A 13262-nucleotide genomic window follows, 5' to 3' on the forward strand; every position below is an offset into this window, starting at 1 on the left:
GTTTTAGTTAATGCTGTTTTGATCCACTTATTTCTTTGGGTTTATTTACTTTTATTCTTCTAGTTGTGTTGTTTTTGTATCGTGGCTTTTGTTGTAAAGTGTTTAAAGAGTAGCCAAAAAGAGTTTCATTGTACTAGCACAATGACATCATCCGTTCTTTCATATAGTATAAAACACAGGTTTGCAAACACCCTAACCCAGATTAATGATATGTAAGTAGCATTTTCTTTTTTTATTTGCGCCCCTCAATCAAAAGCTTTTTTTTTTGTTAAGATTTATATCTAAGAGCTAAAAGAAGACGGCTTCATGTGAATTTTAAGGACAAGGACGATGTGTTTAAATGACTCATTTTAGACGTGTAAAAACCGCTTCATACCTGTGACATATATATATATTTTTTTAATCAGCTCTGACTCAAACCTGTAGCAGGTCATTTTATCAAACAGGCCGGGACTTGATCTTGAGCTTTAAGGTTCTCACACTGCTGCAATGGCCTCGTGTGCATGTTTTGAACTGTGCATCCCGTTGTAAATGTGATACGTTGGTTTATTGGGGCATGCACAGGAATGATAATGATGCGTCGTAAAAAGGAGCATGAAAGGAAGCACGGAGTGAGTGAAACAACACAAAGAATCGTTTCTTTGATTCTCTTCCTGGGCCACTCGGCCTGTTTTGTCCACCTGCTGTCCTTACCTGTCATCCCTTTTCGTTTCACTTCCTCTGACTCTTCTCATCTTCTTTCCTCACTGTTGCGTTCGGTGTGCTCCTCCACCTCCTCCTGTCTTTGGTTCTCTTGCCCTCTTGGGGCTGACACTGTGCCATGATGGAGGAAGGTTTGTGTCATGATGCCAGCTGGCTGAGAGACTGAGAGATTTCAGAGGACTAGATCAGATCAGAGAAAAGAGGTTAAAGGGGAAAATGAGCTATTACACTGGAAGGAGGGTGAAGGCAAGAGGGGGGGAAAGATGGAAACTAAATAAAGGAAAAGCGGAGCGGAGAGAAATGGAGCTGTCAGTGTTATCCTTTCAGTGCAATCTGTGGACCTGTCTGGGGTTTTTCGGATCAACATGACGGCCAGTTTGGCACCGGCACAGTCTGGCGTACCGCTAATGATGTTTTGCAATCAGGTTTTGTAATAATGACAGCCGTGTGTGTTTTGTGTGTGAGTGAGTCAGAGGGGTGTAGCGATGCCATGGAAGGCGCGCCCTGCCATCCACAGTACTCATTGGCACGCGTGTTACCATGGTGACGCAGCACAGCACAGATTACCGCTTTATGGCATCCGCCTAGCTGCAGTGTCGCATGTCTCTCAGGTCAAACGCCATTTAATTTTCCAGCCTGGAGATGGGGCATTCACCCGGAGAACGTATGCGTCTCCTCACTTTGACCGTCCGCCTTTCAAGGACAGTTCAGGTTGTTTGCAACTTGGTGAATTTCCTTTAAAAGGGGGTAATGTGGCTCTGAGTTGTGGTCATTTTCCACTCTCTACCTACAAGGTAAACGAGATTTATCAGGGCAAGTCTTTTTCTTTTATGTTTTACATGTTCTCTGAGTCGGGCACTGTTTGTGTACATGCACGATGATTGAGATTTACCTGGGAAGGTAGCAGCAAGTGATTGCCTCCACCATGCACCATTTTCATCGGCAAAGATCACTTCAGAATGTCTTTTTTTTATTTGGATGTTTGCAGTTGCACTCGGCTGCCGTCATAGTTTCTGATTGTAGGATGGTTTGTTCGGCCACTTTCAGACCTGGCATTAACATCCATCCTCAGAAATCACAAGTGACCAACTTAAAGTGCATGTGTGAACAAACCCAAGGCGCACTGAGGACTCTGACCACGTTTGGATGCGGTCCGGGTCGCATTTGTCCGCATTATTTTGTTAGTGTGAAAACACACAGTGCGTCCCGAGTCACATTACAGACCGCCTGCTCAGCAAAGGTACTCTTGAGTTTTGCCTCATTCATTCAGAAGAAAACGCATAACCGCTGTTATAAATTATTGCCCAAAAAAGAAAAAGCACCGTCAGTGATGTCTGTTCATCAGTAATGGGAGCCTTTTATTTAGTATTCTGTCTTAATATTAAGTAATGTAAATATAATGTTAAGTAGATGATAAATATATCTAACCAAGAATCAACAAATGAAATGATTGAATGCGAGTGCACTGTGTGTGACGCTGTCATTAATTAACGTATCAGCATGTGGTTAATTATTGATGTTGATGGATGAAGAGCCGTGGGCGGTCAAATATTTTCTCACCCACCTGTGTCTTTATTTACCGTTTTTACTGGGGATTACTGCGCGTGTAAAAGCTTCCAGGGTTGGAGTTATAATCGGAGCTCGGTGCAGGTCTAACTGACGTCAGGGTGGAGATCCATGAATAATGACGCGCACACAAAACACCGCTGTTCCTGGTTCTGAAACGGCGGAGGAGCGTCATCAGAGACAGTCAATATTCTACTGCGCCCCAGATGATGTTGGTATTTAATGAACACACTTACCTAAAGCTGGCCACTTGTTATTAGACTGCCCAGGCCGGATGTAGATGCAAGAGTTTCGGTATGGTCGTGCCAGCTCTATCCTTCCTTATCTGAATCATCTACTTATCTGGGTTCAAATAAATTTGGCAGTACAGGCCATGTAAAAAAAATGCTTAGGCTTACTTAGAAAGCTGTTGGAGGTTCGTGAAGCTTGCCAAGTGCAAAGTGAGCATGACGCATATAATCAACATGTGTTTAAATGATTATTTCATTCTTGGCTTTCATTTTGTATATTTGCCTGCTTTTCTTATAGCACTATAGCAAACAGATTTTATAAGTAAATATAATTTTAATGCAGTCTTTACATTCCATCAAGCATAAATGATACGGCTAAGGTACGTTAGTTTTACTGTACTGCAGCCTAAACATATCAAAATCACTGCTAATCAATTTGAGAAAGACAAAGTGATAAAAAATCAACCAATGCCAATTAAATCTGCGCATACAGACCTGTTATTGTGTCTTAAGCAGCACTCGGTCTGCACCTTGCTCTGCTGACGTACGCTCATGACTCATTCAAAGGGAGTTTCAAGAGAGCTTGGACGGCCACAGTTGTAGCTCTACACTGTTATTAGTGTTTGTTGTGAAATGAGTCCGAGTATACTTAGTCAGCTTTGTCTGAAATCTATTTCAAGTTTACTGTAAACAACAATTACGGCACTACAGTGGTTGTTCCTCCTTTTTATAATGTCCCTCTGAAGTCTATCCTAGGATTAGCAGAGAGGAACAACCGCTCGCTGCCTTCGCCGCCTTGACTGTCCGTGGCGTTTCGCTGCAGGACGACATGATGTTTCCAGACGGTTTCACTTAGCGAGACTCTTGTTTACTTGAAGCCATTTATCCAGCCATGTGCAGAAAAACTGAGAGCCAGGTGTGGTTTGCAGCTGAATCCTCGCTGGGATTGACTAAAATGCAAAATGGTTGAGACGACAAAATGAAATTTCAGCAGGCTCCTGGAAGTTAAGCCACACAGGGACAATTACCGCACGATGAAACCACTTAAACGAGGTAACATGAGTTCAAATCCAATTATTAAATGGATGAAATGTGCTCCGTATTCATCCCTTAATGGCTCACAGGAATTTTTCCGTCACTCGGCTGCCTTTAGAGCTCGCCGTACTCGTACATATGTGGGAGACGACGCTCGTAGCATCAAAGAGACGACACAAACGGAGCTTGTGTACCTGTCGGGAGCTCGGGGATAAATTGCATAGAGCGAGGTATTATGATACGCCATAAAGACCCAGACTTTAAAAAATAAAAACAAAGACTCCTTAATCTGTTTTTGAATTGAATTTGTTTAACAGATGAACCATTAAAGAGTCCACACTGTCTGATGAGCACCTACATCTGGCCAGCAGCACGGCGCACACTGCCTGTGAAAATCTGTGTGACTCTGAGTTCAGGAAATGCACCAAAGAGAAAACAAGAACTGGCTTCTTGTATCAGTCCAAAGGTTACTGTGGGTATTCTGCTTACTAGCCTTTGGCCTTCTTTTTTTTTTTAAAAATCTCCCAGCTTACTTGTTGTTTTTTTTTGCCTGCAGCTCAAACGTAGTCACACAAACAGCAGTGAAAGTGGATCAATTTGTTCCCATTTGTTCTATTGAAGTGAACTCTTCCCCAGTTTCCCCTGGTTACTGACCCAGCCAGCAAGAGCCACCTGCAAACCCTTACACAGAGAGCGAACGAGGGAGAGAGGGTGGGAGGAAGGGGTTTTGAGTGGGAATGAGAGAGAAAGACAGGCCATCTGAGAGAGAAATGGGCATCTGCGAAGAAGAAGAAGAAAACCAGAAATGCAATGAAGGAGAGACGGTGAGACCGAAGCAGATGAGGGAGAGAGAGGAGAAAAGTAAGAGCGGGAATGAAGGGGGGGGGGGGGAAATGTGGGGTGATGCAGAGGTACAGGTGCTAGCGGATCATTTCTCTGCTCCGACGGGCCGGAGTTAAATGAATAGAGAAGATCGTTATGCCTCAGAGCCGGCCAGTGAATTGGCACCGAAACAACGGCGGTGATACATGGCCATGTTTTAGGAGCAATAATAGAGGGCGATATGGACTTTGTCTGGATGGCGACTGGCATATGGGACACAATTGATGTGGGTAACTGCAGGCTGTTATCAGGGAGTGAGTCTTAGCAGACAAAAGGCGCAAAGAATGGCACTGCCCTCGGTGGCTTTAGAAAAACTCTCCACTGTTATTATTATTATTTTTTTTTCTTAAAAGAATGAATCCAGGTAGATAAATGCATCACCAACTGTGTAACCGCTAGCACCACGAAGATAACAAGTAGGGGACCAATTTAAATATGAAAGCGAACATAGCATAAAATATAGGAAGAGTAAACATATGCACGTTATAACCCTTCATTTGTCAAGTATGGATATATTCTAGACATACAGTGTTTCCTGTATAGCCATTAGGCCATGGTTCAACTGGACTCTCTGGAAAAAGCCGCGTGCTGCTAGAAAAATCTGTACTAATAAATGATTAAATTCCATATTAGTTGCGTTTTAGGTTCATTTTTTAATATATCCTACTCAGAATGTGCCTGAGTAAAGCTTTTTACTATCCTAGAAGCCTGAACTTCCCCCCACACACAAAGGTTTTGTGGGGGAATGTCGGTCTGGGGTCGCCTCGTTGGGTGTGGATCATGCTCTGACAAAGATCTGCCGGGCCGGATCATTTGGGGCGGGCGTAATGCTGCGAAAGACCGAAGAGGACTGAACTTTTTTCCCTGTATCGGTTGAAACGTGCCCCATACTGAAATCCAAAGATCCATGGGTGATCTTTTCCAAGAAGAAAATTCAGGAATATCCTATTTTACAAGAAAACGGCTGCATGTAATATGGAACATTATTGGAATATTTATTGTCATTAGCCGCCGTGGTAGAACCAGGATGATACCAAGTGTAGTGATTAAGATGTGTGAAAATGAGGACATTGTTGGTGACGGGAGACGCTTACAGCATCTGCCACTACAGCATAGACTCATATTCTTTTTTACATCAGCTCTGTTGCTTTTTTCTGTACGCTGCTCTTAGTCAGTATGTAGCATGTGAAATATATGACAATAAAACTAGTAATCTATGGAGGTGTTTGTCAGCTACAGAGGAGCAGCTGTCTGAGGTGGTAGGGTCTTGCTCTGAGGCACTTGAGTAGAGTTATTTGTGGTGACACGATTCATTCATCGCCCCCGCCCTCGTTGGAACAACCAAGTTGTGTGAACAGCAACTTTGCTGATCAGCCTGTGGTGGATGCTATGCTAATGCATGCAAATTGTAATGACACACCAGTGGTTGAGCGCCGACCCGCTCGCGCACAATTCCTGATGACGGTGTTGTTTTGAGGCTAATGGCGTATGTAAACGGTTGCTCTGTCGCTGATGCTCCTGATAGAAGTTGAAGTGAAATGAGCTGAGACCTTTGCAGGCGGGTTGAGCATCAGACTAAAACAAAACATCTCACTTTTTTTTTTTTTTTTTCCTCCTTACTCGTTATCCACCTCTCTGCCCTGGCGTTCAGTTTCTTGTTCTCCCGTATCTTGTTTTCTTAAGAGGTAGGTCATTAAATTACGTCACCCGCATAATTGTCCCCCTCCCTCCTTCACAATCTATGAAGAGCTTCATACTTGAGTTATTGAATCGATGTTATTTATAAAATCAATTATCCTCCCTTCACTTTCTGGCTTTTGCACTCTTGCTCAGTTTTTTTATTTTTTTTTTATATATATATTGACTCTCCCGGGACTCGTTCTCCTCAGCTCTTTATCGCCTCTCCTTCTCTCGTCTTATCTTGTCTTGTTGCCTCGCTCTCCAACTCTCCGGAGAGCCTGGCAGATTGTTTCAGTGCATGAGACCAGATAATCACTCCGCAGTCATTATGTCAGCTTTTCTCCCCTTTCTCTCTCTCTCTCTCTCTCTCTCTATCTCCTCTTCTCTCTGTCTGCTGGATCTGTATTGATGTGGAGAAATGCTTTGTCTTTACAGTCGGACATTGTTCACTAAAGATTTCTGCAACTGGCAAACTGAGCGAAATAACAGGAGCGCTTCGGCGGTTCGAAAATTATTCTATTGATTATCCAGTATGAGTGGAGTTTCTTTGTCTGTACATCATGCATACATACAGGGCCATTTAGTCTACAGAAGATGGTGCGGCAAGCATTTGAAAATACATAAATAAGCAGTAACTCCACAACATTTCGTGCGAACATGCCATTGTTCCTAAAGTAACCCCACAAAGTCTGTGTAAGCTGTGCCCACATTCACACTACGTTTCACTCCCTGCGTTGTCCTCGTCGGTGCGCGCAAACTTCTGATGTCTCTTTAGACGGATGAGGTCTGCTAGACTAAACACAAGACTTTATGGTTTCACAAAGAGTTGACCAGGGCCAAGCTCGCGAGTCCAGCCGCCTTGTTCAGATCCAACAATACTGATTTTGAAATCGGAAAATTCCGCCTGAAAGTGGAGCAAGATCGCTGCCAAGGAATGCCTCGCGCCTTGAAGCGAGCCCATAACATTTGAGAGATTGATGTTACCTGAGAGACGTTTCAGTCTTTGGTGCGTGCGTGTGTGTGTGTTCACCGGTCCATTTTGCAGATGGAGAAATGAGCTGATTAGTCGACAGCAAAACTTGTGCATTGTAACATTTATATAACCTAAAAGAAGATGAGGTTGCTTTGACGCTTCTCCCGTACGTGTGCATTCACTCCTCATGTGCCTTTGTTCACCCAGCGCAAACATAAAACCACGTTACACTTATTTACTGACAATACATAAGGCTGAAATGACTTTACGACTGAGCACTCTCACAGGAGAGAAGAGCTTTACTTTTTAACAGCGAAGTCAATAAATGTCATCTAGATCCATGGCTCACCCATAACAAAAATTAAATTCTCGCTCTGGTCGTTTGGGTACAACAGTTTATTACACACATATGTTCTCTGGAGATATTTGGTGTCTTTGTTCTTTGTGTGTGAGTTTATCACGTTAGTGAAGTAAGAGGATTTTCTTCTATTAAAGATGAAGCACCTCATTTATATTGTGTTACCTTCAACTCTAGTACTTCTGCTGCTCTTCTTATTCGAAGCCTCCTCATCTTGTGCTCATTTCCTGTCTGCGTTTGTGCCTTTCAGGTGGAGTGGATACAACAGCAGGTGGTGAAGAGGAGAATCAAGAGGGATTACAAACCAGCCCCGCCCCTTTCCCTGTCAAGCCCCGCCCACAGCAGCCCGGCCCAAAACAACATATTCTATAATGACGCCAAGTGGAGCAGTATGTGGTACATTGTGAGTACGCCGGACTTCCTTTATGTTTTGTGTGTCTGCGGCGCCGAAGCAGGCGATTCACAAGTTCAGACACGAACACGAGTCTATGTGTTGAGTTTGTGCTACACATTTGTGTTCTCCTCGGAGGATCGCATGCTGTGATTTGCCCACATTTATCCAGTTTGTGGGTCAGAGGTCAGCTGAGGTCGCGGCATAGTCCTGATTACTGCAGGGTCAGTGGAGCGGAGGGATTTATGTGTCTGCGTTTTACTGAATAAAAGATTAGCACGGCCGCACCGATGAAACCTTTGCCTTTCCTTAATTTGAAATCACACGGTTTAGGGTCAAGGTGCAATGTTCTGTGGTTATTCAGGACTATTTGTCACAGGACAGTACATACAGAAGCAGAAGTGTTTTTCCTGTATTTTGAAATCATTTCTCTGCAATGAAGTGCTTGAACTTGTTTACACAACGCACGCACTGCTCTCAAATTTGGATTGCAGACGTTCGCAGGCTTATCACAACTGTTTGCATACAGCCTCAGATCATTGCTCTTTTACTTATACATTTGTGTGCGGCGGAGTGTCCTCCGCTCTGTTAATTGTTAACTTAATATAGATAACTCGTGATACTTTGACCAGAAGTTTTCTATTTTTCAACCTTTACAAGGAACTCTTTCAACTTGGTTTGGATAGAAAAAAACATAAATGTTTCCTCCGGTCATTTCTAACAAATTCACCTGACGTAGCCTCTGATTAAAACACAAAGCGGTTCTGTTGCTTTGTATCCGATCTGAAATGGAGAGACTTATTGAAGAGCACAGATTTCCACTTATTACATGACGTAAATTGTCAGACATGACTCAGATAATGAAGTAACTTGTAGCTCGCATTGAGATCACGCATCTAAATGTTACTTTGACATATTTATAAAAGCCTGTGGCACATGCAATGCCTTTGAATAATGGAACATGTTGGATTACCAATGTCAGACTTAAAAGGCTCATTGAAAGTTAAACGACTCACTCTGTCCGAAATGGCTTTAATTTAATCTTTGCCTCAATCTGTGCAACACTGCACGAAATCAAGTTCAGGTGATGCAAAGATTGTGAACTGCTGTGCTTCAGTCCAGGTCGAGAAGAAGTGCTCGTGCATTTTCTCCCACCTAAACTAAGAAAACGTGCTGCGCTGACCAGTTTATTCTGTGTCAGTTCACTTTGTACCGTGATCACTCATACTTAGTTGCTCAATCTGATCTGTTTTAGTTTGGTGATCAGTTTCCTCACCAGATTCAAACAGCCCAGACCATAAATGTTGTAAAGGAGCAGTTAACAGTTTATGTGTTGTCTCTGGTTGAGAGCCAGCTGATTAAGTTTATAGATCAGTGCTTAGGAACCTTTTTGTTTGTTCATTTTTTTTTAATCAGTGTTGTATTCAAGAGCATAATGTTTTTTATATGAACAGTGTAATAAAGCAGGTCCAGACTTCATGATGCTGGAAAGATAATGGCCTTACCTGAAGATTCAGGACAACTCTCGTTTATCATAATGGTGGTACATGACTTCCTGACTAAAAGACTGGCATGTCTTCCACAGACATCAGCTTTCTCAACTCAAGGCAACCAGTTTCATTCACACTACTGGGTGTTTTAAATTCTTGTTTCCAGTACTCGGTCCCTGGCACCACATTCACAATGACGTTATGCAAGCTTTGTTTTTCTGTGATGACTATGTTACAGCTTGAACCAGGCTGTGTTACAGTAACCTTTCAAACAGTCCTTTGACTTGTTTGGACTTGTTTATGTAGATCGTGCGTCTGTACAAGATGCCTTCCTGTAAGTTAAGAGGAAGTCTTCTGAACCCCCATGTCATATGTTTTTCTTTATCCTCCACCTGCTCTCCACTCGCCATCTGCTTCCGTCTCTCCAGCACTGCAACGACGACGTCCACAATTGCCAGTCGGACATGAACATCATGGGGGCGTGGAAGAGGGGCTACACGGGTAAAGACGTGGTGGTGACCATACTGGACGACGGCATCGAGAGGAACCACCCGGACCTCTTTCAGAACTACGTGAGTGTGTATGTATGCGCGTGTAGGGCGGCTTTGAGGGGCCTTGTGTGTGCGTGTTAGGTGTTCAGTCATCAGTGAAATTAAACAGTTTATTTATGGCAATTTTGGGAAGTCATACGGATTCAAATGTGGGTGTCTGGGTGTGTGTGTGTGTTTAGAGGCCCAAATAAGATCACTGTAATCTGATTACAAATATATGTGATGATCTCATTTGTGGAGATACATTGTACTTAGTGTGACTAAGCAAACATTAAACGTATATTTTACTTTAGAGGTAGGTGGTAATTATCCCTTTTTATCACGTAACGTGATCTACTGGTCGTAGTTGTGCGTCACGAGTTACATATCGGAAGGGTGTGTAGGTTTGCTGTGTGTACATGTTTATTTGTTTGTGGTTGCATACTTGATGTGCATGCTGAGGTTTGTCGACCTCGGACCGAGGCCAGATAGTTAGACTGACTTCTTGGCTCGAGGCAGCAGGTGAGGCCATCAATCAATTGTGTGGATAAAATGATTCACGCCCTGTTTGACAGCGCCTGCACTGCTGTTATTAGCTGCTTTTAATGCCGGGATTTGTTTATGCCGAAGGGCGAGTGGCGCGGCAGATTGGGTTAGCTCTGATTGCATTCGATTTACAGAACTGTTGAGAGTGATGCTAATGTGAACTGTTTGATTGGGTTAGAGGACCTTTCTTTTCCCTACAATACAGTTAGACACGCACACTTCAACTTTTCTAATGATTTTACGCAGTTACGTGATAAAGCAGTTACGTGATCTCCATTGCGGCCAGTCGTTCTGGTGTTTGACATAGTTGTTCTGACCTCCGTTTCTCCTCCAGGACCCTCAAGCAAGCTATGATGTCAACAGCAACGATGTGGATCCCATGCCTCGATATGACGCAACCAACGAGAACAAGTAAGAAAAAATAAATAAAATAATGTAACCCACAACTGAGAGAGAGAAATGTCAGTTCAGCTGTTCATTTAGGGCCCATGTAAAATAAGCATGCGGCTTCAGTGTTTTGTTGCTACAATAGACAAACACTTTTCACATTCTCCGTGTTTTTCCGATTGATTTTTACCAGAAGCTCTGCGCTTCAGTATGTTTATATTTGCTGAGTACTGACTTTGTTGTGGGTCTGATGAGTTACATTAGTGTATTTGATTGTGACATTTGTGGGTTGGCTGTGGTTTGTCTGTTTGGAAGAACGGTGTGTGTGCATGTGTGGAAGAAGAAGAAGAAGAAGAAGAAGAGGAAGATGAAAAAAAAAGAAACTTGCTCGTCTATGCACTTGTCTTGTGCCAGTTTGGCTCCGGTTTAGCGAGTGATTGTTGGGTGTGTGTGTGTGTGTGTGTTTGGCTGCAGCAGCCAAAGTGCCGTGGCAGTGGCTCAGTCCCTGCTGATGCATTGTCTTAAAGAGACATGAGGGCAACAGATGCAGCTTTAAAGGTTCAATTCATAGTTGACTATGACGTTATTGTGTGTGCGGACAGAAATCTGGTGCACTTTTCACATTTCTTTTTTTTGTTTGAACTAATTGTCGTGACATTTACAGAACTTGAGATCATCTTAGTTTAATCCAAGCATGGGGGTCATCTTCCACGGCAGCTGAATACATCTGAAGAGCTGGTATGAAGTGGCTGGCAACTTACAAACTGGTCAAAAAAGACAAGCACATATGAGATTTCGGAGTAATAAACTAACTTTAGTTGTATCTGGCAAACTGCAGATTGTTGTCAGACTCTGTGTTTTATAGCAACTTTAAAAGTTAAAGAGGAAAAGAGCAAGTATATTATTATCCTCTATGTAGTTGTCTGAAGTAACTCGTGTGGTTGTGCCAGCATCTGTTTCTTTAAAAGCGAACCATCGTGTGGTTGCTGGCTTTTAAGTATCGTCCACAGGTAATTTATCCTCTTAAAACAAACTCTCTGCGTCTGATGCTCTTTAGTTGAAAATGCAGTTTTGTGTTGTTGCACTGGCTTCGTTTTGTCGGCTGTTTAAAAACTAGGAATATCTGCCAGAAAATCCACAGATGCTGTAGGTGTCCTATGAAACCTTTTTCTTAGCTGTCATGATGAATTTTAGAGAATATATATTTTTTGCTGATAGATCTGGGCAGCCATAAATAATACCCAGAGCCTCTCCATATTAACACCTGGGTGGGAAAGAAGCTACTAGACGCACACATACTGAAAACTGTGCAAAAAAACCTAACTGGAAATCTATTTAAACAAGTGTCCTTTGAAGCCTTCAGAAAATCCTACAGTATTTGTGTCTGCGCTGACTGTTATTCACTGCACAAAGGTTGTATAGTTCTGGTTGAGCAGAGAGGTCCCGGAGTGACTGTGCCACAGATGTGTAGAAGATGGAAAATACAGGCAAGTGCAGACAAAGGCTGGAAAGATGGCCAGACAGACGATTTTATGGATTACTGGAGTGAAGTGGACTGAGTGGAGGCTGTTGAAGCATTTTGAAGCGGGGAGCCAGCGGTTTGGCTCATTAACTCTGATGAAGGGACCTATCGTTGATTTGCCGTCATTTAATATGTTATACTTTAACCTGCGCAGTTTCATTTGTCAAGATTATGAGGTCACTCTAAACTAAATAAAACCGAGGATCCAGTGCTTTGTAGAAAAGAAAAACAAATTAAAACAAAATGGTCAAAACCTGGCGGTGTATGTTACACATTCAGCTGTACTTTTGCTTTGTATGTTTTCTCTGTGGAGGAGTGAAGCCCTGAGATAGATTATGAATAGAGAAAGTTAATTAAGTGACATACAGTAGTGTTCCTGTTAATGAGCAATTTTTATTTATTTTACTACTAATAGCCTGGCAGTATATGGCATTAGCAAATAAACCCATTAGCCATGTTATTGCCCGAACAGGAGTTGAGCATGTTAACATTAGTTCTGGTCATTTCCTGAATTGATTCCATTCTGATTTATAAGGTTTCGTTATGATTCAGTTCAATATCGATCCAATTAAAGAGATTTCAGATTCAAAACTAATTGCATATGGCTCTGCTTTCGTCCTGCTCGACTCTGGCGTCGTACTTTTAAATCCAAAATGCTGCCACACATTTCATACCCTCTGAGTTTTAGCGTCTGTTTTGTCTTGGCTCTCCTTCACACGTGGACTAATCTTGTTGCGTGGTCTCGCCAGACTAGGAATGCAAAACCAGTCCCGTGTCACCACAGTGAGATTTCGGGAGAGAGGATGCGGGAAATGGGATATATTTAACAAGTCAATCCAAGGGTTTTGGTATTTAAAAATATTTTATTTTTTTAAACCCAGCCCTAGTTAACATGAGATCATTTGATTATAATCAGACAGCCAGACAGTCGTCAGTCTGAGCGCTTCCCTGGACTCTCAAACTTCCCCCG

At 42.7% G+C, this 13262-nt stretch overlaps 1 protein-coding gene across 2 annotated transcripts in view; it reads left to right on the forward strand.

The window, feature by feature from the left end:
- pcsk5b (proprotein convertase subtilisin/kexin type 5b) overlaps positions 1 to 13262 on the forward strand; it is a 50783-nt gene that overhangs the window by 8617 nt on the left and 28904 nt on the right. For both annotated transcript variants that reach the window (XM_084551678.1, XM_084551679.1), the window contains exons 3-5: positions 7677 to 7829; positions 9736 to 9879; positions 10718 to 10794. In XM_084551678.1, coding sequence (XP_084407804.1) covers positions 7677 to 7829; positions 9736 to 9879; positions 10718 to 10794 — 374 coding nt within the window. The remainder of the gene's footprint in view (positions 1 to 7676; positions 7830 to 9735; positions 9880 to 10717; positions 10795 to 13262) is intronic.

This window comes from Chelon labrosus, assembly GCF_963514085.1.
Source record: "Chelon labrosus genome assembly, chromosome: 9".
NCBI classification, from domain to species: Eukaryota; Metazoa; Chordata; class Actinopteri; order Mugiliformes; family Mugilidae; genus Chelon; species Chelon labrosus.